Consider the following 27,433-nt stretch of genomic DNA (forward strand, 5'->3'; position numbering starts at 1 on the left):
AATAATAGTTAATTCATTTTAATATTACTATTATTCTAACAACAAGAATAAACTAACTTTAATGAAGGGAGTTAAGATACCAAATGCAACTTTTTTATTAATTTTTTACTATCTAAATATAGTGCTATTATTAGCAAATTATAGTTTTCTTTTCTAGAATTGTCATGCGTAGTTATAATAAGTTGAGGTAAATGTTAATATAATAAAATAATATCTAAATTATAATTTTACATCAAGGTTATTAAAATAAAAACAAAAAACATAAATTTAATGCTATTTTATTTATAAAAACAATATCACAGTTAAGTTTTTAATATTTAATAATATGAAATTAATACCTATATGTATAAATAGAGTTAACTATCAAAAGCTTCGAATTATTTAAATACGAACAAAAATATATTCGAATTTTACTATTCATAAAAATGCCTCTAAATAATTTAAAAACGCAACAAAAATATTTAACAATAAATATATATTTACAAAAAATACTTTAAAAATCAAATTTTGATGTGATTTTTTACAAATATAATTTTAAAAAAAATGAGATATTATTATTTTTAAAATTTGGTAATTTTTTTAAGTATATATTTTTTGTGATTTTTAAAAATATTATTAGTTGTTAACAAAAAAAATTACAAAATAAATATATATACTTAACGAAAAATCACAAAATTTTAAGGATAATAATATGTCCTTTTTAATCATGCTTATAAAAAATTGTATCAAAATTCAATCTTTAATGTATTTTTAAAAAATACGTATTTAATGTTAGATAATCTTGCAAAAAAACTAACATTAAATATGTATTTCTCAAAAAATACATTAGAGATCTCCATCATCGATGAACTCAAATGATTTAAGAGGATATTGATACTTTATTAATTATGTTGTCCCTACAGAATTGTACTTCCACGATGTTACGCTTTTATTTTTTCTTTATGTACATTATATATACTCTTATTATAATTAATTACTATCAATATTAAACTAACCTTTATTGATACTGTGCATGAATTCTTCTGCATTAACATTTATCTATCTTTTGTTAAACATTATGGATACTTAGATAGATGGAACATTAACATTGACTTTTGAGTTCGGATGTTCCACCGAATTCGGATGACAGTTCTTCTGATGATGCATTGGGTAACAGTTCGAATGATAGCTCTTTTGATGATGATATGTATACGCTACGGTGATATTGACATTGATGTAGTGAGAGATATGTCTACACTTTATTCAGCAATCTATTATTTTATATTATTAGTTGTTATTAAACTATTTTTTTAAACAAATACTTTATATATATTTAGTTTTATTTTTACGTACTCTTTACGTACTTTTTACGTACTCCTTCAGTTTTATTAGTTGTATCTCCAGCAGCATGCCACAGAATTTAAATGTCAGCAGAGTTTTTTAGTGGTATTGACATGTAGTGAGAAGAGTAGTATAGTTGGCATAAACATAAATGTAAGGATTATTAATCAAAATACATATAAAAAATAATATAATTTTAGAAATTTTAAAGATATATAATGTTTTTAACAAAAACTAATAACAGTTTTTTTATGTTTTTTCTTTTATCATCATTAAATTTCAAGTATTTTTTAGACATAATTTAATACATGGTCAAATAAGGTTTTTTTTTATCTAAATAAAAAATTAATTATTTATCATTTTTATTAAAAGTGGAAAGAATAATTATCATTTTGTGTATTATTGTATTGTAATTTTGCATTTTATGCTATAAATTAGAGGGAAAATGAAAGCTGATTTTCTTAGAAATGAAGAAATATCGTGTGTAATACTTTTTAAAGATAATTTGATATATATATATATATATATACTTGAAAAATAATAAAAATTATTAAAATTTATTATTTTTATTGATTATTTTTAGTTATTAATATATTTTTTTAGTCTATATTTTCTTAAATAGTTAAATTTATTTAAGTTATGCTCACTAATAATAAATGTAAGTACTCACTGTTTGGAATGTGCTAAAGGAATTAAAAACTGTCTGCTGTTAGAGTTATTTTTTTCTGCTAGAGTTTGCAAAAAAAATTCTAATTTTGTAAATTTTGCTCATAAAGTGTCTAAAGATAATCATGGCAACTTCAGCTGCTAATTAATATTACGACAATTTTGTAGATGAGAATGAAAGGGATCAGGTTTTTCACTTTGAGGATAAAGATATTAAGGAAGGAATGAAAAAATGCACAGAAAACTTGATAGGCAGACTCATAATAAACAGACAATTCAGTGTTAAAACTCTTAAAGTGGCACTATATGCTCTATAGAGACAACCAGAGGACTTTAAGGTGATGGACCATAGGAGAAATCTATTCCAATTTTTCTTTGAAAAAGAAATTGACCTGGTTCGAATAGAGAAGGGAGCATCGTAGCTGTTTAAAAATGACATTCTAAACCTACAGAAGTGATCCGCAAAGATTGAGATTAATGAGAAAGAATTTACTTTGGTTCCCATATAGGTGCATATGTGGAGACTACCTGAGCAATACAAGACGGCAGGTTTAGGGAGAAAGGTGGGAGAAGCGATGGGAAATGTTATAGATGCTTATGTGTTCATTATGAGAGGGAAAGAAGAAACAATTCTCAAAATTCAAATACTGTTGGATATAACTAAGCCTTTGAGAAGGGTTTTAAAAATTGCAGGTAGAAATAACAAAGTGATAAAGACTCAGATCAAGTATGAGAGAATTGAAAACTTCTGCCACTATTGTGGCTTTGTAAAGCATGAAATCAGAGCTTGCGGTCAATATTTGGAGAACTCAGTGAATGAAAGTCAATAAGAGGAACAGTGGGGACCTTGGCTACGAGCTGAACAACTTGGGAGGAGAGCTAGGAATCAAAAGGAAAATCAGCACCCAAATTGGAAGAACAAGGCTGGAGAAGGGAGAGAGAGATCAAACAAACCAACACCGATGTGTTTAATCAAAAGTTTTGCCAATCCATCTGTCCAGGTTAATAATTCACAGGTGCGGGAGGAAGAAGATGAAGTGCAGAGCAGAAAGAATTGTTATAGTACAGTGGGAGAAAATGGAGGTGAATTGGAGGATCGAAATATTTTGGGAAACAAGGAGAAGGTGGATGAAAATAGAGCTAAACAAATTCACAAAATCAATTCGGATTATGCCTTTTTCATTGGAGTAGGGGAGGAATCTGGAGGTAATAAAGGGGCAGGAAGAATAATATGCATCTAGCAAGGAAGAAATATTCTTTCAAATCAAATTCGGAGTTTAAGCGACAATCTAAAGACGCTGGTGAAGACTTACAAAATAAAAAACCATGCTCGGAAGAACAACATTTAGCTAAAAAGGGAGAGGATGCCGCCGATAATTTGGCACCCCAAGAGACATGAAGATGGGAATGTTGAATTGTTGGGATTTGAAAAAATTTATGATATTCCTAACAGTTCACAGCATCAAAGGAATTTTTAAATCTCATTCTCCCGAGGTTTTGTTTTTATACGAGATAAAGAACAATTCCTTGATTGTGGAGGGTGTGCTGCGGAGAGTCGAATACAATTCTATGTTCTTAGTGGACCCGATTGGGTTGGTAGATGGTCTTGTGGAAGTGTGAAAATATAATATTCAAATTCAGATTCTCAGACATGATAATTTTTTTCATTCATTTCACAGCTGATGATCAACAAGCAGAGCAAAAATGGGAGGTTATAGGAGTGCACTTGAGTACGGAAGAGGTGAGAAGGATTGAGCAATATAATCGAGTGTTACAGCTTATGGACATTGGTGGAGATAAATTAGTTATCATAGGAGATTTCAATGCAATCAAGACAAATCACGAGAAGGAGAGTGGCAGAGCAAAATCAAGTACTTCCATACAAAACTTCAATGATTTCATCAATGATGGAGGTTTAATTGATTTGGCTTATGAAGGGAATAAGTTCACGTGGAGTAGTCGGCAATTCGGAGGAAAGCTTGTTAAAGAGAGGCTGGATAGAGCCTTAGCAACCAGTGCTTCGAGAAATGATTGGCCGATGCTGTGGTTATCCACTTGGAGGACACATGATTTGATCATAGACTAATTTTATTAAGTGCAAAGATCGAAAGAAGGAGGTTTAAGAGAAGACTCAAATTTCAAGAAAGATGGTGTGAGATGGGGGATGTTACTGCCATTGTGAAGGAGGTTTGGAGAGAAAGAGCGGAGGGTTCACCAATGTTTCAGCTTGTAACTAAATTGAAAAAATGTAGACATAAACTTGTGGATTGGCAAATGTCTTCCTTCTCTAACTCTAAGGTCAGGATTTTTAATGTCAAAGGGAATTTGACTAAAAAAGTAGAAAAGGGAGAGCATGCCAATGGTACCGTAATCCAAAACATAGAGGCTGAATTAAAGGAAGCTCTAGACTAAGAAAAGAGATATTAACGAGAAAAATCTATAGTTAATTGGCTGAATTGGGGCAATCGGAACACTAAATTCTTTCACTCCAAGTTTCAAGCGAGGAATAGATGAAATAGAATATAGTATTTGGAGGACGAAGAAGGGAATACAGTAACAGAGGTGGAAGAAATAGCAAAAACAACCCAGAAGTATTTTGAGACTCTTTTTACCTCAAGCAACCCAAAGGACCCAACCGAAGAGATTCAAGGTATTTCAAAGAAAATAGATGCAGTGACTAACCAGAGGTTAGTCAGACCAGTGACAGAAAAAGAGATCAAAGCGGCAATTTTTTCTATCAACCCCTTATCTGCATGTGGGGATGATGGACTCACTGCTAAGTTCTATCAGATTTATTGGGATGTGATCAAGGAGGATGTCATAAGAGCAGTTAGAAATTTTTTCTCTGGAGGTAAACTACTTATGGCTTTTAATCACATGAATATCTACTTAATTCCTAAAATTTCAAATGCTAGTAATACGAAGCAGATTAGACCTATAAGCCTTAGTAGTGTGTTTTATAAAATTATATCCAAGATCTTGGTGCATAGGTTGCAGTTTGCTATGAATATATTGATTAGTGATACACAAAGTACTTTTGTTAAAGGAAGACTGATTAGTGACAACATATTAATTGCACATGAAATTATGCATTTTCTAAAGAACAAGAAATTTGGGAGTCATGATTTCGCTTTGAAGATTGATACGAGTAAAACATATGATAGGATAGAATGATCTTTCATATGGTCTATGATGAGAAAGCTAGGCTTTTGTAATAAGTAGGTGGATTGGATTAAGGAGTGTGTGATGATAGTTTCTTATTCTGTTACTGTGAATGGTCAACCTCATGATTTCTTTAAACCATGTAGAGGAATGCGACAAGGCGACCTCTTCTCCCCTTACCTTTTTCTATTTTGTGTAAATGGACTTTCCCATCTACTCCACAGAGGAGAACAAAGACAAGAATTTTTTGAATTGAAACTTAATCACCGATGTCCCAAAATCAATCACTTATTTTTTGCATATGACTCAATACTGTTTAGTAAGACTACTGAAGAAAATTGTCGGAAACTAATTCAGATTTTACAGAGTTATGAGGAGATTAGTGGTTAGAAGGTCAACTTGGATAAATCATCAGTGTTCTTTAGCAGAAATACACCAGTGCATATGCGAGATTCCCTAGCTAACATACTCCAAGTTCGTCATATTGGCAATCAAGACAAATATTTAGGATTTTTGTTAGTCATCCAAAAGTCTAAAAGGACAACATTTAATTACATAAAGGATAAGGTTATACAAAAACTTCAACACTGAAAAAGGACTTTACTTTCATCAAGTGGTAGGGAGGTGTTAATAAAAGCCGTTGCAACTGTTGTACCGCTTTACACCTTAAACTGCTTCAAACTTTCAGAAACGCTGCTCGAAAAAATTCAGAGGGTAATTCTGCAATTTTGGTGGGGGCAAAAGGAAAGCGAAAGGAGGATGCAGTAGATAAGTTGAAGAATACACTCCATAATGGGTTGCAAAACTAATGTTACTAAACAGACAATGGAATCAAACAAAAATAAAAGAACATTTCAGTCAAGAAATAGCAGAGGTAATTATTAACACAAAATTGTAGAAGGAGAAGATTACATTACCTGCTGAAGGAGAAGAAACGAAGTTATTCAGTCTTATCTCGTTATAAACTTGCATTTCAAATTTATCATCCTCAAGTAGAATTTCTCCCTGTTCAGTGCAAAAAAGAATCTACATGGCCAGAAATATGGAATCTTGAAAGCCAACCCAAGATAAAGAATTTCTTATGGAAGCTAATGAATAATGGATTACCAGTCAAATTAAAGCTCCACACTTGAATGTCCTAAGTTAACCCTATCTGTCCACAGTATAACTCAGCAGAATAATTGACCTCATATTATTTGTGGATCTCTCCAGATTCAGTAGAAGCTTGGAGGCTATTGGGTATTCATCTCCCATTAGTTACTGATAAGCGTTGCGGTGGTAGAAAGAATTGTAAAATCAAAACAAAAGAAGAAGACAATTGAAGGAGAAAAAGGAACTTCTAGCTAATCAAGCATGACAGATTTGTAAATCCATAAATGAGCATGTTTTTAAAAGAAAGAGGAAGTTACTTGTGGAAGTTGTTAATGCTGCTAGAAAGTTCATAGAAGAGTGCACTGCCCTTTGCCTTTCCATTTCCTTTTCTTGAAGATGCCTTTAGCAATTTCTTGTATTACTTCAATTGATAGTTATTTTAATTGATTGGTGAAACTTTTTTATGTTTGCCATTATTATGTGTGATGTCCGTTTTTGGACCAATTTTTATTCAATGAATAAAAGTAACTATCTTGAATAAAAAAACCTAAAATAGATAAATTTTATATTTATTACTCGTAGTTTCATTGATATTAGATCAAGTGAGCATAGTCGAGTTTGAATTTGAATCTTCTAAATTTTGAATTTTTATTTAAGGGGATAAAATGTGATTTTTTACTCTTAATTTGAATCTTCTAAATTTTGAATTTTTATTTAATGGGATAAAATGTGATTTTTTACTCTTAATTTTTTTTTTGGTCCCACTTATAAAATAAAGAGTGAACTATCAACTCAGTTCTTGTCCATTTCTCAGAATGACAACGCAATCCATTAAGATAAAAACGATCCACTTCGGTCCCTATCCTCTATTTTCGTGACACAATACGGTTTCTGTGGGTGTTTTTCTGTCAACTCTGAACGAAAAATACTGACGTGTCAGATGTAAGGCTAAGTTGTCACGTCATGCTTGTTGAGGTGGTCCTTATGTGGACAATTAGAAATGGGCAAGGGCCTAATTGTCTCTAAATTCAAATTGGTTAGGAGTTTATTTGTCTTTATTCTTTAAACAATATATTTTTCAAATTATTTTTATTCATTATATTAATATTCTTTTTAATAATTAATAAAATAAAAAAATTTATAAAAAGAAATCAAATAAAAGATAAAAAGTAGAGTAGAAATGTATTGAAATTAAAAATTTGTCAATTGTGTTAGAAATTTTAAAAATTTGTATTTTATTATATAATCAAGTTTGTTACTCACTCCAATTTTATTATCTCCATGTATCCAAAAAAGTATATATAATGATTCACTTATTTTAAAGAAAATAAAACTCTTCAAATATACTGTATAATGTATAATTTAAGAATAATAAGATAAACAAATATCTAGAATTTTATAATAGTATTTGAAATTTTCAATAATAATAATACAAAAAGTTCAAATATACCAAAACGAGTTCTAGATCTCAATTCAATAATTGTTCTTTGTACATCTTATCTGAATTTAAATTTTAAAACTTAATTTGTATATTTTTTTTCTTTCTATATATATTATTTTTGACAAAAAAAAAACAAGAAAAAAAATATCAGACAAAAAAATATTGTATCAAAGAATTATTATAAGAAGATTTATAATTAGAGAAAAAAAAGCATTAATAATAATAAAGAATAAAAAATAAGTTTATATTAAAGAATGTTAGAAAAGAAATAATGAAGTTTATATTAATAATAATAATGTTGAGGAATAATGTTGCTTCCGCCTTTGGCTATTGGTAAAAAAAAAATAATTCGAGAAAACGAAAATAGCAATATCAATAGTAACTATACAAATCAAAATACATAAGAAAAAAATAGTCTATTATATGATAAAATTAACATGAGTATAATTTATCATTAAATAAATAAAGTTAACACAAAATAAAATTATACGTAAAGAGAAAAAAAACAAAAAAAAATAAAAAATAGCAAAAGTGAAAAAAAAAATTATTTTTACAATTTTATTCTGTCATGTTTATAATATAGAAGTAGAGCTGGCAATACATACTTTACTCACGGATATCCAACCTGTCCGCTGGTGATAGGATAAAGAGCGGTCCGAATTTGCTTGCGATAGAGTACGTTACGATTTATGGTGTACCGTATCCTACTCTACCCACACTCCTAATATATAATACTTATATTTTAAAAATTATACAGATAGTGAAGGAGGTGAGAGTTGAACCCACAACCTCCTTTATACAATTTATTAGAATAAGTAAGAACTGGAATATGATGATAATGATTATGATGCATTTTCTGAATTGATGGAAGAGTAATGTTGCAAGAACTTAGAATTAGAAAAAATGTTATAAGATATTTATCTTTGTTTATGTTATTTTAATTTTATTAAAAACTTGATGATCATGTTATTTGTAATTTTATATTGGATTTCTTTAAGATTTTATTGTTTTTAATTTTAGGGTAAAGTACTAAATTGGTCTCCTAAGTTTGGGCGTAATTCTGTTTTGGTCCTTAAGGTTTAAAGTGTTCTATTTGAATCCAAAAAAGTTCCATTTAGCATCAATTTAGTCCCACAATGAGGTCAAAATTAAATAATTAACAAAATGTCCTACATAACAACAGTTCAAGAACAAAATCGATAATCTGGAGAACAAGTACAAGCTCCAGAGGCACAAAATCAACCATTGATGCATCAATACATTTATTTATCATTTTCTTTAGTTTTATAGAAAATATTTTATTTATATTATAAAAAAATAATAAATAAATGTATTAATGTATCAATTGTTGATTTTATGCCTCTAGAACTTGTACTTGTTCTCCAGATTATCGATTTTGTTATTGTACTGTTGTTATGTAGGACATTTTGTTAATTATTTAATTTTGACCTCACTGTGGGACTAAATTGATGCTAAATGAAACTTTTTTGGATTCAAATAGAACACTTTAAACTTTAAGGACCAAAACAGAATTACACACAAACCTAGGGGACCAATTTAGTACTTTACCCTTAATTTTAATTTAAACATAATTTTTTATTTTCTATTTTATTAATATATATAAAATTTGGACGATTGAATGTTATATTTGCTTGAAATATTTGTTTTTTCTGGAGGTAGTTAGAATAGGGTAAAGTTTAGAACTTTAACTTTAAGGTGCGAATATGGTTAAAATTGAAAAATTTTCAACCTGAATGAAATAAGATAGAGTATTAACAAAGAAATCAACCCTACTTTACCCATTTTAAGCCCTATATAAAAATCTGAAAAACAACTATGCTTTTGTGTTTGTCCAGGCAAGATTGGTTGGCAAGAATAGCCATGCTAGTGGTTTATCTGAGTATGTTCCAATGGTTGACAAGACCGTTGATGTTGCATGGAAGGAGAAGCAGGCCAAAACTCAAAATACGTTTGGCTCCACAGGTTAGAATACTTTATGCTATCTTCCTTTTAGTTATTGATTTTTGTCATGCCATGATTATCAACGTATCTTCGTTTTATTGAAGCATGATAGGCAGGAGCTAATAAACACATTTTTCATTCTCACCCTGTCCCTTGCATAAGGGTGTGAGGAATGCAATATTAATGACCAAACTATGTGATTATACATGATAAAGTATGAAAGGGAATTAGAGTGTTTACACACTAGACTTAGACCTATGCAAGATGAATTCATTTTTATTAAAAGAAAAAATTACTAGCATATGATAGTTTTTTCTTCTTAAAGATAGAAATTATGTGCTAGTTTATTGATTCTCAATAGCATGTCATGTCAAAGTAATAAAGGATTCTAATCAGCATAAAATTCTATTATGCTGGAATTTTATATGAATGACTACTTATCTCTCTTTCTCCCTTCTTTCCTTCTATAATGCTTTATGACGATGAATTTGAGTATTAATTAATAAGTTGATCCGTCATATTTTAAACCTGTTAATATTATATTTCAATTTTTACTGTATAGATATATTTTAAAACATTTTTTGCATACAAATTTTGCCAATCAAATCAGATCATATTTGTTGAGTTTGAAAAATTTGTATCAAATTTGATGAATATTATTAAATATTGATTAAAAAACTAAATTATTGGCTTCCAATTATTTGGTTGAGATATTTGTTAGTGTGCAGGAAGAAAAATAAAATTATTTCTTGATCCAAGTGATGAAAGCCTAACTTAATTACTAAACATATTTAGTCCAATAATAATTATCACTTCAAGTGGCTGAATATTAAAAGAGAAAGAGAATCTAAAGAGGCCCATGTTACAAGCCCACTAACCAATATTTAATGATCAAAAGAAGGAACCCAAATGTTCTCAAAGCAAGCCACGGTTACCTACTACATGGTGGAATGGAATTCAAAATTTAAATATCACTTCAATCAGAAGAAGAAAAGAAAAACAGAGAGAAAGTAAACAAAAAAGTTATGGAAGAAAAAAATGCTAAGATGATGATAGCCTTTGAAAAAGGAAGATCCGAAGCAAGGCATGGTTAGATCTTTGCCATTGAAGGCAAGATTTTGAAGAAGAACTTCAAAATCCTCCATACCAAGAAAAGAAAGAATCCGAAGAATAAAAAATGGAAAGCATGAAGCTGTCAAGGATCAGAAGTTCATCATGGGCCAGAGTTCTTTTTTGGAGCCAAAGTCAAGATCAATGGGTCAGAGTGAAGGAACTTGATGAAAAGGGTTGAGAGAGGTACATGTATATTGGTTTTTGGTTTTTCCTCTCTCTTCTCTTTGTCCGAACTGAAGCTTTTTTTTGGTTGGAGAAGAAGTTGCTTGGTTGAACCGGTTTTAACATTGGAAGCTTCCTCTTCTATATTAAGGGTGAACAGCCAAGGGTTGAGTCGGAGATAAAGTGAAAACACAGAGTTCTCATAACTACCCGAAGCTAACAGAATTTTTCTCCTTCAATGAGTTTCATTTTAGTTTCTTTTTCTTAGTATGTCTGTGTCTCATGGTAAAAAAGGCAAACATGGTGAGGTTTGTAAGAAAAAGTCAGTGAGAGAAAAAAGACAGTGAGTCAATATTAGTGAAAAAGCCATAGATGTCTCAGAGTTTCTTTGTACATTTGTTTGTTGTGTTTCATGATCCTGTGAGGATTCCTTTGCAAGTTGGGTTAGCACTTTGGGGTTGAAAACTTGTTAGGAGTCTAAGTCAAGTTCAAATTTGGGGATAGAATCTGGATTTATCCCAGATAGAACTAGGTAGATCCTATGGAAGAATTGGTGTTTGTAATCTGATGATTATAGTGAAATTTTATCACTGTTGTGATGGAGATGTAGGCTGCATTGCACTTAGCAGCTGAACCAGGATGTGATTCTCTCTTTCTCTTCTACTCCTATTCTGTTTCTGTTGCGTTGGAGACAAAAATGAAAAATATCTTTGACCCTGTTACGAGACAAAAAAAAAATGTCTCTTGACTTGTTATGAAATAAAAATAGAAATATTTCCTAAAGTTTCTTTGAAAAAACAGAAATTAATATTCAATAAAAAATGACTAAAATTTAACTTCCCTTCTCTTAATCACTAATTACCATCAACATTGAATATATTAAAAATTTAAACATAATAGTAAAGGATTGTAAAAAGTTACCTGTCCATTAAAAATAAGTTATTATATAGTTATTATATATGTGCATAAATAAATGTTTTGTTTTATCTCTTTTTAATATGTATATTTTATATCAATATATATACTATACAAGTTACTAATTTTTTTAACGTGCAGCATAGTTAAATACAAAGTGTTTCTTTCATACACAAATTTTTAATATTTAATGATTAAAAAAGATGTGTTCATGACCTTAAACTCCAATCAATTTTTATATTTTCGTAAGTAAAATCGGGTTTATCTCTTTTGAGGTAAATATATTTATAGAAAAAAATAACTACTTTTGGATTATAAACTTTTATTTGATTGTTTTAAAAATAATCTAAAAATAATAAATCACATTTTTACTTTGCAAATCTCATTTTAGAGAAGTCAAATTAAGCAAATTTAGGGTATGTTTGGGAAGCTTTAACAGTAACTTTTTTGAACTTTTGATTTATGAAAAGTAGTAATATTAATGTCTGGTGTAATTTTCAAAATTAAATTGTAGTTTTCTAAGAAGTTATTTAGGAACTTATAGAAAAGTTAAAAAAAAAATGACTTCTCTCATAATACTACTGTCTTTTACCATATTTTTATAAAATAAGCACTTTTAAAACTAAAAATCCAAACACAGAATAACTTATTTATAAGTAATTTTTAAAATAGTTAATTATTATTTAAGCTATTTTTTCAAAAGAAGCTTAATTAAGTTGTTTACCCAAAATGGACCCTAAAGAGGTCATGCTATAGCCATTGTTTTGCTTTATCAATAACATGTTAACTTTCCTGAGGTAATCACTGGTTTGAGTTTAATAACTATAATTATTTGGAAGTATTGTACTTGCTTTGGAGGAAGTTGATGAGGCCTTTGAGTGCAATGTCTACATTTTCACTCTTCATCAACTCTCCTGCAACCTCAGCTGGTGTTGCATGCATTAACCTTGTCCAACAAACCTTGTATGTCATCAAACATAGGATGATGGTGGTTCTGAATTCCTAGGTAGTTAGAAGCCAGTGTCTTGCAAGCAGTGAAAGAGCAATATGACATGTGAATGTGCAAGTCCATTCTACCAGGTCTCAACAATGCAGGGTCAAGACGTTCTTTGTGATTTGTTGTGCATATTACTATTCTTTCTTCTCCACAACTTGACCACAATCCATCAATGAAATTTAGTAGCCCCGACAGAGTAACCTTAATTAGAACAAACATATATACATACATAATTAAAATCACAAAATTTCATCACATGATGCTTATGTTTTGCATGCTTAGGTAGAATGTGGTTAAAAGGAAACACAGAAAAACTAGAAAGATAAAATTCTAATACTTAATTTTTTTTTCCTTTTCAACAAATTAACCGAAATAGGGGAGAAAAAATATCCAGTACCATGAGGGAACACAGAATGATGAGACATAAGAAGACCAAAATCACATTGTTTATCAATCTGGGCAGCATCGACTCGCCACACAGGACGTTGGCTAATAACAATCTTCTCAATTGATTCAACGAATTTCCTAGACACCAAAACATGTACCTAACAAAATATCAAAGCACCCTATATTTGGTGGCTCTAAGGTTGCATTGGACACAAGATTTCCATCCTTAATCTTGACAGGGCTAACCTCAGAGAGAAGGTCCAAGCATGGTGGTGTTTCCCATGGCAAATGTCTTTCACATACCTCTTGAATCATGGAGTAACCCTTACAATATCCCAAAAGAAATTGTTCAGTGACATCACTTGGATCATAAGCAAAAAGCACACATTTGACCGGATTATAAGCTGAGTAGGCCTGCATCATCTCAATCAAACAATTTAACAAATCAAGATGGACATCAATCAATTGTACTAAGAAAAGATCAACTGAAAAAGTAGATGATTATACATACATATCTAGGTGATGATTGGGGACGAGGAAACATCGATTTCAAGTTGCGAAACTGATTGTTTATCGTCTTGGTGTAGTGTTCTGACAAGTCAAACGTGCCAGATGCCAGGCGAGACTCACAGTAACTCAGTCGAGTGAGCCAACGTGAAGCATCATTTAAGGCGTCCATGGCAAGGCGAAAGCCATGGATGGTGGTGAAATCGCAGGAGAGAGAAATGCGGGTGCAGAGGGCTCCGAGGTTGAAGAGAACAGAGGCCTTCTCCAAATGGATGTTATGCTGAGAAGAGTGCTGTTGAGGGTTGATGGCATTGTACCAAACAAAGATAGGTGGGTTGGGTGAGGCATTCATAGGGAAGATAGGCTCAATCATGCAAAGGTATTTCAAATAAAGGATGAGGCAGTCACGGCGAAGGGGTAGTGAAAGGTCATCACGCTGCATCTCATTGCGCAATTTGTGTAGCATTTGGAGAAGGCCTTCTACTCTGTTTGCCACGCTCTCAGAGTATTTGAGGACAAAGTAACTGCGCAGGGACTCATAGAGATTCAAGGGCTCAGTCTTCTTCAAAGGAAGGAATTTAAGAATATCCGACAAAGATGAAGAAGACAACGAAGATGAGAGGATCGCCGAATCTGTTGGATAAGGAGGAGGAGGAGGCAAATCCCATGGGTAAGCCAACTTTTCAAGAGACTCATAGAGATTCAACGGCTCAGTCTTCTTCAAAGGAAAGAATCCAAGAATATCCGACAAAGATGAAGAAGACAACGAAGATGAGAGGATCGCCGAATCTGTTGGATAAGGAGGAGGCATATCCCATGGGTAAGCCACCAACTTTCCATCCTTCATAATCTTGAAAGGATTGTACTCGGAGAGGATGAGGTCAACGTACATTCGGGTTTGTATTTCGAATGGCTGGGTTTTCGTCGAGCAAATCCCTCTAACTAATATCTCAGTGACACATTCTGCATCATGATCAAGAGCACAAGATTCGACCGTTGAACAAGCATGAGATCGGTCGGATTGGGGTAGGATGGATGATTCCCTCTGACGAACCTCCGCGTATAAGAATGGCACCTTCTCTTTAAGATGAGTTAACCAGGTTCGGTCAAAAGAGCGGAAATGTTTCCGTGCAGCCGAATCATTCTTTATCGTTACATACGCTCTACGATAAAGCTCATAAACCTACATCATCATCATCATCATCATCAATTCATCATCATTAGAATGAAAAATAAGTGTAAAATCATCAATCAAGAGTGAAGACTGACCGATCTAAACGCTAGGGCACATCGGTGTTGTTGGAAAGCGTAACTGGCGTCGTTTTTGTTGAGGAGTTCGTGTAATTCGAGCTCGGAAGCCTGAGCGGAGAAGAGGAGGTGCAGAAACTCGGCGAAGAGGAAAGTTAAATCGAGGGTGGCGGAGACCACGTGCTTGGCAAAAAATTGCAGGAGTTTGCGGAAGAAATTGGCGGCAACTTTGAAGGCTTCGATTGCAAGGTGACGGCCAAGGGCGGTGGTACGGTCGCAAGAGGCAGCAATCTGGCTGTAGATGGCTCCGAGGTTGAAGAGAACAGCGGCCTTCTCCAATTCGATGCCGTTAAGCTGTGAGGAGACCCCATCTTGATGATCAGGGTTGAAGGCGTCGTACCAGACAAAGAGAATGGGATCGGCGTCGGAAGAGATAGAGGTGAAGAGTGGCTCAACCATGGAAAGGCATTTGAAGTAGTGGATGAGGCAGTCACGTTGCATGGGAAGGGAGAGGTCCGCTCTACGCTCCATTAAAATTCGTGCTGTGCGAAAGGCTAAAATGCATAAGCATGGAGATATAACTTATGAGGGTGATGCTGATTGGGAGAATTTAACTGTTAGAGAATCATTAAAATCAATTTAGATCAATTAATATCAATTTAAATCAATTAATATCTATATATTAATTGATCTAAATTGATTCTAATGATTCTCTAACATTAACAAATGATCAAGCTCTTAATGAAAACCATGCTGCTGAAGATTCTGAAAGTGTTGCAGTAGTTGCTGTATCAGCTGGGCTGAGAGCCCATGCAGCTGGTCCAATGGAGAATCGTAGTGTGGAATTTAATCTCTGAATTTAATGCATTGCAGAAATCAGATCTTAAGTCTTTGGAGTAGAGATGTTACGCGTGTTTTGCCTCTTGCTGAATGTGGAGTTAGTGATACTCAATCTGAGGATAAAAGTACTCGTTCATCTCTTACTAGGGATGTCTACACATTTCTCGACCAATGTGTAAGTTTGTCAACGTGTTATGCAGCTATCAATTTTCATTTCCTTAGCTCCCTTACCCTACGAATATTTGGATCCATATTTTGTATTTAATAATCTAATCATTTTCAGTGCATTTTTCAATTATTTTTTCTTTTTGGTGGAGAAAACTCACTTTCTTTTAAAGGAAAAAATCTGCGTAGATTTGGATTCTAAATTGCTACAAACACAAAACAACCTAATCCAGAAACTGTGTTTGTGCTTATTTAATGGTGGGAAATGACGAAATCCTTTTTCCAGGGTTATATAGGGTGTGTTTGGTAAACACGTTTGAAGGAAAAAAGCACGTTAGAGCTTCTTGAAAGCTTCACTTTTTTGTTTGGCTAAATTTCTTCTCTACAAATGCATAAGGGATTTTGTTCATAAAATCACGTTTATAAGAAGCAATAATTTCTAACTTCTCCGTTGCACTAATGTCAGACTAAAATGTCAGATGCTGCAGTAAAGTAAAAGTTTCCACATCAGATGGCAGTGAGTTCTTTGGGGATGCTGTTCTCATCACTGTTCCACTAGGCTGTTTGAAGGCAGAAACCATACAATTTTCTCCCCCTTTGCCTGAGTGGAAATATTCTGCTGTTCAGCGTCTTGGTTATGGAGTTCTCAATAAAGTGGTTTTGGAATTTCCAAGTGTATTTTGGGATGATGCTGTGGATTACTTTGGAGCAACAGCTGAGGAGAGAGGTTTATGTTCTGGAATGTCAGGAAGACAGTTGGCGCTCCTGTCCTTATAGCATTAGTTGTTGGTAAGGCAGCCATAGATGGTCAAAATTTGAGCTCTTCTGATCATGTTGAACATGCATTGAAGGTTCTTCGTAAACTTTTTGGGGAAACTTCAGTTCCAGATCCTGTTGCCCATGTTGTAACAGATTGGGGTAGAGATCCTTTTAGCTATGGTGCTTACTCTTATGTTGCCATTGGAGCATCAGGAGAAGACTATGATCTATTAGGGAGGCCAGTTGATAACTGTTTGTTTTTTTCTGGTGAAGCAACATGCAAAGAACACCCTGATACTGTTGGTGGTGCTATGATGAGTGGACTTCGGGAGGCAGTTCGCATAATTGACATATTGAGCTCTGGTAATGATTATACTGCAGAGGTGGAGGCAATGGAAGCTGCACAGAGGCAGCTAGATACTGAAAGGGATGAAGTTAGGGAGATAACAAAGAAACTTAATGCAGTTGAGCTTTCTAGTTTATTGTACAAGAACTCTTTAGATGGTGCTCAAGCTGTGACCCGGGAAGCTTTATTAAGAGAAATGTTTTTCACTGCAAAAACCAGTGCCGGGCGCCTGCATGTGGCAAAGCAATTGCTAAGTCTTCCTCTTGGAAAGTGGAAATCCTTTGCTGGGAGTAGAGCGGGGCTAACCGTTCTCAACTCATGGATCATCAAGAAAGAAACGAAGTTATCAACAAAATGGATCAAGAAGTAACAAATGTGCAGGGAACTTCTTGAGACAGCATATTGAGATTTCAATAACTTCAGTTTGACGATGATGTTCTTCCTCCTCACTTAATGTTGTTGTAATACTATAATCCAAAAATGAAGGCCAAAACTACTTGTAATTTGAGGTTCCACTTTCGATTTTTTGCTTTTTAATTTATTTTCCATATCTTATTAATTATTATGGAATTTAATTTTAACACGCTAACAGTATAAATAAATTTTATGTGCATCTAATTATATATCGTCATATTAGTAAAAGTAACTATTTTTACAATCAACATATGAATAATTATTTAAAAGAACAAACATGATTGAACGGTCATATAAAATAGTTTCTATATCAAAGTTAGCTTTTATTATTGTCTCATGAGATTTCATGTTTCATTTTTCCTCTATTAGAATTAGAAGTACAATTTGCAAGGATTAATAAAAAAAATATTTGCTTGTTAAACTGAGGTAAATCCTTTTTAATTAATTGAGATGAATAATTTTTTCTCCTCTTACTCTTACTCTTACTCTTGTCTACTTTCTAATACCTAAGTTTAATTATAATTACAGAAATCATAAAATAACCATGACTTTTATATTAATGTGCAACCAAAAATGTTTTAGGAGATAAATGATTGGGAAATATAAGAACATTAATTTCTATGCGTCCAAAATAAAAATCAATTTCATAATGTCATCTAATATAAACTAAAATATACCAAGATCATTATCTTAATATACAAATTGTAATAAATTGTTCATTATAATAAAGTAGTTTTTTTTTTTAAATTATAATACTAAACCATTGTTCTAAATAATCTGTTCCATTTAAACCATTGTTCTAAATTCTAATACTTCATTTTTTTTTCTTTTCAACAAATTAACCGAAATAGGGGAGGAAAAAAATCCAGTACCATGAGGGAACACAGAATGATCAGACTTAAGAAGACCAAAATCACATTGTTTACCAAAAACACAGGACGTTGGCTAATAACAAGCTTCTCAATTGATTCAAGGAATTTTCTAGACACCAAAACATGCACCTAACAAAATATCAAAGCACTGTATTAAGATCTCCCTAGTCATTAACTTTCTCATGCCATAATTAACCACAGTATCATAGAAACTCTTGTTACTAGCAAAACCCATTTTTTTTCAACAGTAAACTTAGTCAGAGTGTAGTACTGAAAGAAACAAAAACTAAACAATGAAACAAACAATGCTGGAGCAACTATTACATTTATGTGATGCATACTCCAGCACCAACATACTTAGAACAAAGCAATGGCATCATAACATGCTCACATATAGTTGGTCGATGATATCCTTTTCTGAAGAGGAAACAAGTTCATTCACATCTTTCCAAAGCAGAAGTTCATTCTAAATGAAACAATATTATTTGCTTGTTTAAAATTATTAGGCATTGACGAAAATTGGAAACACTGAATAAGTTCAGTTTACCGATATGCAACAATAACCCGCAATAACTAGGAGATCAAAGTTCTAGCATCAACCAACAAAGTAAAAAAGTTAAGTCCTAAAGCTTCTCTCTACGGTAATGTTACTGTAGTGTCGTCTCCTGCAAGCTCATGTTCTCCAATGCCGAATTTGGTGCCTCTAAGGTTGCATTAGCCACAAGATTTCCATCCTTAATCTTGATAGGGCTAACCTCAGAGAGAAGGTCCAAGCATGGTGGTACTTCCCATACCAATGGTCCTTCACATAACTCTTGAAGCATGGAGTAAGCCTTACAATATCCTAAAATGAATTGTTCAGTGACATCACTTGGATCATAAGCTAAAAGCTCATATGTCATCGGATTATAAGCTGAGTAGGCCTGCATCATCTCAATCAAACAATTTAACAAATCAAGATGGATATCAATCAATTATACTAAGAAAAGATCAACTGAAAGAGTAGATGACTATACATACAGCATATCTACGTGATGATGATTCATCAGATTGGGGACGAGGAAACTTTGATTTCAAGTCGGGAAGCTGAAAGTCTATCATCCTGATGTAGTGTTCTGACAAGTCAATCGTGCCAGATGCCATGCGAGAATCAGACGCGGTCAGTCGAGAGAACCAACGTGAAGCTTCATTTAAGGCGTCCGTGGCAAGGCGAAAGCCATGGATGGTGGTGAAATCGCAGGAGAGAGCAATGTGGGTGCAGAGGGATCCCAGGTTGAAGAGAACAGAGGCCTTCTCCAAATGGATGTTATGCTGAGAAGAGTGCTGTTGAGGGTTGATGGCATTGTACCAAACAAAGATAGGTGGGTTGGGTGAGGCATTCATAGGGAAGACAGGCTCAATCATGCAAAGGTATTTGAAATAAAGGATGAGGCATTCACGGCGAAGGGGTAGCGAAAGGTCATCACGCTGCATCTCATTGCGCAATTTGTGTAGCATTTGGAGAAGGCCTTCTACTCTGTTTGCCACGCTCTCAGAGCATTTGAGGACAAAGTAACTGCGCAGGGACTCGTAGAGATTCAAGGGCTCAGTCTTCTTCAAAGGAATGAGTCCAAGAATATCCGACAAAGATGAAGAAGACAACGAAGATGAGAGGATTGCCGAATCTGTTGGATAAGGAGGAGGCATATCCCAAGGGTAAGCCACCAGCTTTCCATCCTTCATAATCTTAAAAGGATTGTACTCGGAGAGGATGAGATCAACGTACAGTTGGGTTTGTATGACGTATAGCTGGGTTTTCCTCGAGCAAATCCCTCTAACTAATATCTCAGTGACACTTTCTGCATCATGATCAAGAGCACAAGATTTGACCCTTGAGGAGTATTCTTGAGGTAAAGGTCGCTTGGATTTGGGTAGGATGGATGAATGCCTCTGACGAGCCTCCGCCTCAAAGAATGTCACCTTCTGGTAAAGATGAGTTACCCAGGTTTGGTCAAAAGAGTTGACATGGTTCCGTGCAGCCGAATCAGTAGGTATCAGTTCATATGCTCTACGATAAAGCTCATAAACCTACACATCATCATCATCAATTCATCATCATCAGAGTGAAAAATAAATGTAAAATCAATCAAGAGTGAAGACTGACCGATCTAAACGCTAGGGCACATCGGTGTTCTCGTAGACGGTAACTGCCGTCTTTGTTGTTGAGTTGTTCCCGTAATTTGAGCTCGGAAGCCTGAGCGGAGAAGAGGTTGTGCAGAAACTCCACGAAGAGGAAAGTCAAATCGAGGGTGGCGGAGACCAGGTCCTTGGCAAAATCCTTCCAGAGTTTGAAGAAGAAATTGGCGGCAACTTTGAAGGCTTCCATTGCAAGGTGACGGCCAAGGGCAGTGGTACGGTCGCAAGAGGCAGCAATCTGGCTGCAGATGGCTCCAAGGTTGAAGATAACAGCAGCCTTCTCCAATTGGATGGCGCTGCGCTGTGAGGAGACCCCATCCTGATGGTTAGGGTTGAAGGCGTCGTACCAGACAAAGATAATGGGGTCGGCGTCGAAGGAGATAGAGGTGATGAGTGTCTCAACCATGGAAAGGCATTTGAAGTAGTGGAGGAGGCAGTCACGTTGCATGGGAAGGGAGAGGTCCCCTCTAGGCTCCACCATGTCCCTGCGGCATTTGTTTAGGGTTTCGAGAACGCTTTCAACTTTTTGTGCATCGTTCTCCGAGTATTTTGAGGCTACCAACCTACGTAACGGCAGGTACAGCTCCACCGGATCAGTCTTCTTCAGTGGGATTGACAGCATCGTTTCCAGGTTCAACAATTCCTGATCATGGCTGTTCATGGCAGCGTGGAATGATACGATTAGGAATCCGAGAAGAGAAACATTCATTTACACTACCTATGCTAACTCTAATTAACCGTAAGATATTTTTTCTCTCTCCTGCCACTGCACTCTCACTTTTATCATTCCACCCCTTCCATGCCGACCGTGCCGCCGCCACCGGAGGAGACTGCCGACACCACCGAAGCCAGTCCTCATGCACGTGTTCATCCGTAAGCGGAGACGGATCCATCTGCAACCACACCCGTGCCTCTCCTTTGCCGATGCAACACCCGTCGAATGGGTGTTGCTGCTGCCACAGCCATTCGCTAACTCTCGTTGGATTGATGGTATCGGGATTCGTTATGGACCTTATCGGGATCCACTCGATCTTCGTGCATTCGGATTGACAATTCTGAAGGGAGGAGATTTTGCGGAGAGGCAAAGATAAGTGGCGGAAAGGCTGGTACATCAGATTCAAGATATCAAGAAGGCAAATGTTTTGTTTTATGGTGTTGCTGAGGTTTCCAGCTAACTTGTCTTTCTTGGATTTCACTCTTCTTTCGTTTTTAAGGTATATACATTAATTGATAAATTTAGATGTAGATGTTTAATTTTGTTTGATTAATTTAAGTATATACAATTAATAAATGATGGATAGTCATTTTACTAGGTAGTCGTATGATTATTTTAATAAATTAGGATTAGAATGGTTAATTTTTTAAAATAAGTGTTTGAATTTTTTTTCCCTTATATTGAACTAAATTTAAAATTCAATTGTACATATTGTCAAAATTTCTCATGGTTCCTAATGAATTGGAACTAGATTTGTAAATTCTACATTCCTCCCGTCCCCCTTTTAATATATTTTTTATTTTTTAAATTATAAAATTTAAAATTTGAATAAGATAAAAAAAATGACTTATTTGCAAATTTAAAATTATGATACATCAAATGTTTTATTCCCCAAAATTACTTATTTTTTGTTTGGTCATGATATAACATTTTTTCAACAGAAACGACATATTTTAAGTTAGCAATGTTTTGACTATAATATGCAATTAAAATGTTATTTATTTTAATATTTTTTCTCTTCTATTTTATGTTATTTTACATTTTCATGCTAACTCTATTAGGACATTTTCCTTAGACTAATTTTTATTTAGTTTTTTTTTTTTTCTTTTTATAAAAGAATATCTTGTTTAAGAGTGATATCCCAATTAACCTGTTAAAAAAAGTTTTTTTGTGCTGAAGTAATATGTTTTAGAGGTGTCTATTTTATGATATAAGATGTGTGCATAATAATTACGTAAATAACCGAAAAAATGATGGAAAGACCTAACTTATTTATCCATAGTAATTTTTCCCTATTTCAATTTTTTCATGCACCTATTAATCCTTCACTAAAAAATGTTCGTGAACTTAATTATTCAAGTAATTACTCTTTATTTTATTGGTTAGTTTCTATGTCTTTTCTTTTTATTTTTCTAAATGTGTGTTTAGCTCATCGATAAATAAATTAAAATAGGGCTTCTTTTAAGGTTAAAAAGTGTTAATTTGTTTACCTCAAACTCCATTTATTACCGTTCAATGAGAATGTAGATCGAATTTCATGATGCATAAAATCATTTTGTTTTCTTATTTTTGGGATTTAAGAATTTATTATTATTATTATTATTATTATTATTATTATTATTATTCTCCTTTCTTTTTTTTTTTTTTCCGTAATGGATTTCCAGATAGAAACTCCCAATAAAGATACCCATCTCAAAGGCCCAAATATTGAGCTCTACTAAAAAAAAAAGCGAAAAAACATAAATGCAGAAAGAAACACACTTTGGACCAAAAATAAAAGAAGAAAGAAACACACTTATCCACGCTGGCAATCCTCTAGTGTAATCTCTAACCAACTAGAAGCAAGCACACGGATAAACAAACTTGTGTTTTTGAATTCAAATCCTAACAAACCAGAACAAGTAAGTCCCGTTGAAGTCTTCAAACTTCAAAGTCCACGTTCTCTCCCTCAAAAACTAAACCGACCTATAAACCTCTTCTTCTTCTCTCTCCATATATAAATAACAAACGATAACCGTTTTTCTCTTTCTTGCAACTCAATAAAGATCTCATTCTCTCAGATTTTCTTTTTCTCTGCGATTCTTCCTTTTCGCTGTTCTCTCTGATTCCATGGCTCGTACGAAGCAAACTGCTCGCAAATCCACCGGTGGCAAGGCCCCTAGGAAGCAACTCGCCACCAAGGTTCGTTCCCTTAGGGTTTCTTTACACATGTTCTCGTTTGTTTTTTGCTTATTATTCCTTAGATCTGTTTGAAGTTTAGGGTTTTCAGTTAATACTGCTTTATTTTTTTATTGAATTTTATCTTTTCTATACGAGAATTTGTTTATATGAGCTGAAGTTAGGGTTTCTGGAATTTGATTCTCGGATTATTTGAAATATTTAATAGATGCTGAGAAATTCGAATTTGACACCTAGGTTTTCTGTTTTAGTGGATTGGATATAATTAATTTATATTAAAAGATTTTATATGATTTGTATAGGCTGCAAGGAAATCTGCTCCTACAACAGGAGGAGTCAAGAAGCCTCATCGTTATCGTCCTGGAACTGTTGCCTTGCGGTAGACGATTGTTGCTTATCTTACCTTTTTTCCCCTAATTGTTATTGTCTACCTTCCATTCATTTATATGTTTATTTTGTCATGATTTTGTTGTAAATTTTTGCCGGAAATTTTCAGTGAGATCCGAAAGTACCAAAAGAGCACTGAGCTGTTGATCCGCAAGCTTCCCTTCCAGCGTCTTGTCCGTGAAATTGCTCAGGATTTCAAGGTATATGATTGTTATATTGGGATATTCTTTCTGTATTCTTAATTCTTTTATTATTGTCCACAATTTCTGTTTATAAACACTCTACATGAAGTCATATTTAGTTTGGGGTTTATAAATTACCTTATGAAATGAACGAAAGAGTTCCTCCATAAACGAAACATAAAATTGTCAGTTTTAAATTTCTGAATTGAAACAATATATGAGCCTTATATTCTAATGGGGGGAGTTAAATTTTTTATTTGAGGATTTTGGACAAAATAATATTGCTATTCAGGTAGGCTCCCTATTTATTAATTTCAGTAGTCCGACTTACAACATGAGGTTGCATAGGAATAGTTCTTTTATGAATTTTTTGTAGTTCTTAGTCCTGGTGCGTTGGGTTATTTATTTGCTGTAAAATATGTAATGATTATTCCTATTTATTGATTGATTTATTTTGTTTGCAGACTGATTTGAGGTTCCAGAGCCATGCTGTCCTTGCTCTCCAGGAAGCTGCTGAAGCCTACTTGGTTGGTTTGTTTGAGGACACCAACTTGTGTGCCATCCATGCCAAGAGGGTCACTATAATGCCCAAAGACATTCAGCTTGCTCGCCGCATCCGTGGTGAACGCGCTTAGGCTGATTGATTTCATGCTCTTGATCCTTTTGGAATACACCTTGTGTTTACTAAGTTTAGTATTGTTCAAGTTTCCTATGTCATTGTATAGTTCTTGACAACTTTTTAGGTTTCAATTGATGTCTTTAGAAGGATTATTTTGGTTATGGTATAGTAGATCATAGAAAGATACTACTAATGGAATGATATGATTACTGACAGTTTATTTTGGATTTAGCTCTTAATATTGACTTTGATACGGTTTCTGAATGTGTTGGGTGTGTGATATGAACTTCGGTAGAATTCCTTTTTCAGCATGACTGCAATGATGGTGGGATTTGTGAATTAATGTGCTTCTAGTAACCAAGGGCGAGCATTATTTGTTTTTTCTTTTTTTTTTTACCAGCGGGTTTAGGGTTTAGGGTTTGGATTTGGGTCTTCCCGCTCTCTTATTTTGGGGGAAGGGTCTGTCTCTATAAGCGTGTTTGAAAACCCTAAACCCATAAGCATGTTTGAAAACCACACGCCACTACATTTGGGGGAAGGGTCTGTTTTTGCTTCTGGTTATTGTGTTTTCTTTTCTTTGGTCATGGCCGGTTATTGTGTTTGGGTACTCCTGCTTTAATATTAACCCGTTTGTTAATGGCTTGAAACTAGTTGATGGTTATGTTGGCCCAGAAAAAAATAGGGAATCCATTGAAGAAATGGCTTTGGAAAATGAGCTGATCAGACCAAAAACTTTCTAAATTGGGTTAATGGCATGAAATTGTTCGGTTGGCAAAATCATGATGTGGAATGAATTACTTGAAAAACGCTGTATATATATGGGAAGGCTAGGAAGAGTTGATCCTAGTGGCATTGAATCCTAGGTCTTGTAATAAATTAAAAGGGACTATTAAGTGATTCAACGGAATATGGATGAGAATCAATTGGTGTTGAAAGAGCTTCTTTAGTTAGATGAGCGGTCTAGTAATAGAATGGGGGTTATTTATATAGAATATGGGGAAAATATATAAATTCTAGCGTTACCATTCTAGGAAGTATTTTCAAGCGAGATGGGAAAAATAAGCTGCATGGTCATTGTTTGAAGAAAAGATTCTCAATATTTCTAACCAATTATTTTATCAAGTATAATCTTTTACCATTTAATTTTTTTTTTTTTTTTGGTTTCATTTAAGAAGTGTATGATGAGAGATCATACTTGGTAAAACAATTAAGAAAAAAATTGAGAAGATCTACTCTTTATTGTTTGCATAATTGCATCTCATTAGCAATTTAAAAAATTATTTCAGTACAAAAAAAAATTATATTTACATCTCTTAATTTTAATCAATAACAGAAACAGAAATTAAAAGTAGTAAATAACATAAAAAATTATTTTATATCTATTGTAATTATACTTTTTTTTTATATTACAAACTCAATAGATTATTTTGAAGTTGTCTTTTAGGCTTTTAGCTAAAATATCTATTATATTGATTGTTACATAGAAGTTTGATTTTTAAGATTTTTAAAATAAGTGCTTAATGCAATAATGCGTTTCATTTATTTTAGTAAAAAGTAAGTAAAAGTAATTTTTAACTTGCAATCAAATAAATAAAGAAGCATATTAAAATAAGTATTAAGCCACTTTGAAGAGCTCTCGATTATTGGAGAAATTTTGAAGAAAAACTAATTCAGAAAATATAAGATGAGTCTAATCTTATAAAATTTTCATTCTATTTTATTTTTTCTATATAAAACTAATTTTATACTCTCCTAACGCTGCAACCTTAATAATAAGATGGATGCAAATTGCCATTAACTGCGCCCGTGAAATCTATGATCCCAAATGTCCCGTGAATTAAATTTTATATAGGAAAAAAATTATAAAAGATGAGAGTTATTTGACCCGTGACTCTCACTACATGCCATAGAAGATAAAAATGTCATACTTGTCCAAACAAACAAGACTCTGATCCAAGATATTACTAGCCTCATAACAAATGTACTCCCTATGACTCTATGAACATAAACTAAACTAATATACACTTGTACCAAAATACAATGTATCATGCACTTTAGCAAATCTTCTTGTTTCTACGCTGTATTGTCATATGGAATATCAGAGTGCACAGAACATTATTAAGTTCACTGAATAGCTTTACACCGGTTAGGGTTGGAAGTGAGTTGAGTCGAGTTAGACTAAACTCAAGTTCGGCTCACAAAAATTTAGCTCGGTTCACGACTTAATTCATTAATAATTGAACCTATTTCTTAGACTCAAACTTGACTCACCAAAAATTCATGAGCCGATTAGAACTCACGAGCTAGTTTAAATAATAGGAATATAATCTATAATCAGGAGCGGAGCTAGGATAAAATTTAGGAAATGGCCAAAGTTTATTTTTTTAATATAAAAAGACTAAAATTAAAATTTTAAGGGGAGCTAAATTAAAATTTACACATAACTATATTACTATTTTATATGTATATATATATATTAAAAGTATAAACTAAATGTATATAGGATTTGTGTGTATATATATATAATTGAGCCATTTCACGAGCTAATAAATTGAATTTTTTTCAAGTTCAAACTCGACTCATTTAATTTACGAGCTCAATTCGAGGCTCAAACTCGGCTCATCAGCTCACGAACTCAGCTTATCAAGCTATTAACAAGTCGAACTCGAACTGGCTCATGAGCTGATTTGACTCACTTTCAACCCTAACACCGGTGTTTCAATGAGTTTTAACTATTGATCTTAATTATATATTTTAAATATTTTTTATAATTAAGATCAATGATTAAAATTATTTATATACCAATGTG

The 27,433-nt window shown here is 33.4% G+C and overlaps 3 protein-coding genes across 6 annotated transcripts; 1 reads left to right on the forward strand and 2 right to left on the reverse strand.

The window, feature by feature from the left end:
* Positions 12,680-15,496, reverse strand: LOC107646222. 2 transcript variants are annotated; one of them, XM_021103633.1, is made up of 5 exons: positions 14,994-15,496; positions 13,729-14,907; positions 13,464-13,631; positions 13,228-13,375; positions 12,680-13,031 (listed from the first exon to the last, which is right to left on the reverse strand). In XM_021103633.1, exons 1-5 carry the CDS (start codon positions 15,471-15,473, stop codon positions 13,000-13,002), a joined length of 2,007 nt encoding a protein of 668 aa, XP_020959292.1. In that variant the 5' UTR covers positions 15,474-15,496; the 3' UTR covers positions 12,680-12,999. The 2 variants fall into 2 exon arrangements, with proteins under 2 accessions (XP_020959292.1, XP_020959291.1); XM_021103632.1 differs by lacking the exon at positions 12,680-13,031 and having other exon boundaries at positions 13,116-13,375.
* On the reverse strand, positions 18,723-21,777 carry LOC107645292. Of its 3 annotated transcripts, none has more exons than XM_021103635.1 (4): positions 21,322-21,777; positions 20,512-21,196; positions 19,389-20,435; positions 18,723-19,291 (listed from the first exon to the last, which is right to left on the reverse strand). In XM_021103635.1, the coding sequence occupies exons 2-4, from the start codon at positions 21,163-21,165 to the stop codon at positions 19,016-19,018; spliced, it is 1,977 nt and encodes a 658-aa protein (XP_020959294.1). In that variant the 5' UTR covers positions 21,166-21,196; positions 21,322-21,777; the 3' UTR covers positions 18,723-19,015. The 3 variants fall into 3 exon arrangements, with proteins under 3 accessions (XP_020959294.1, XP_016204770.1, XP_016204769.1); XM_016349284.2 differs by having other exon boundaries at positions 21,262-21,777; XM_016349283.2 differs by lacking the exon at positions 21,322-21,777 and having other exon boundaries at positions 20,512-21,248.
* LOC107645294 (histone H3.3) lies at positions 23,142-24,888 on the forward strand. The gene is made up of 4 exons (XM_016349285.1): positions 23,142-23,439; positions 23,739-23,815; positions 23,933-24,023; positions 24,470-24,888. Exons 1-4 carry the CDS (start codon positions 23,368-23,370, stop codon positions 24,638-24,640), a joined length of 411 nt encoding a protein of 136 aa, XP_016204771.1. The 5' UTR covers positions 23,142-23,367; the 3' UTR covers positions 24,641-24,888.

Source organism: Arachis ipaensis, chromosome B06, assembly GCF_000816755.2.
Source record: "Arachis ipaensis cultivar K30076 chromosome B06, Araip1.1, whole genome shotgun sequence".
Classification (NCBI taxonomy): Eukaryota; Viridiplantae; Streptophyta; class Magnoliopsida; order Fabales; family Fabaceae; genus Arachis; species Arachis ipaensis.

Coding starts and splice junctions, on each gene's coding strand:
- LOC107645294 (XM_016349285.1), top strand. CDS start 23,368: ATGGCTCGTACGAAGCAAACTGCTCGCAAATCCACCGGTGGCAAGGCC. Junction 23,440..23,738: donor GGAAGCAACTCGCCACCAAG/GTTCGTTCCCTT, acceptor TGATTTGTATAG/GCTGCAAGGAAATCTGCTCC. Junction 23,816..23,932: donor CCTGGAACTGTTGCCTTGCG/GTAGACGATTGT, acceptor GGAAATTTTCAG/TGAGATCCGAAAGTACCAAA.
- LOC107646222 (XM_021103632.1), bottom strand. CDS start 15,473: ATGCAACGTGACTGCCTCATCCACTACTTCAAATGCCTTTCCATGGTT. Junction 13,632..13,728: donor CCCAATCATCACCTAGATAT/GTATGTATAATC, acceptor GAGATGATGCAG/GCCTACTCAGCTTATAATCC. Junction 13,376..13,463: donor GCTTGGACCTTCTCTCTGAG/GTTAGCCCTGTC, acceptor ATATTTTGTTAG/GTACATGTTTTGGTGTCTAG.
- LOC107645292 (XM_016349283.2), bottom strand. CDS start 21,204: ATGAACAGCCATGATCAGGAATTGTTGAACCTGGAAACGATGCTGTCA. Junction 20,436..20,511: donor GTGCCCTAGCGTTTAGATCG/GTCAGTCTTCAC, acceptor GATGATGTGTAG/GTTTATGAGCTTTATCGTAG. Junction 19,292..19,388: donor CATCATCACGTAGATATGCT/GTATGTATAGTC, acceptor GAGATGATGCAG/GCCTACTCAGCTTATAATCC.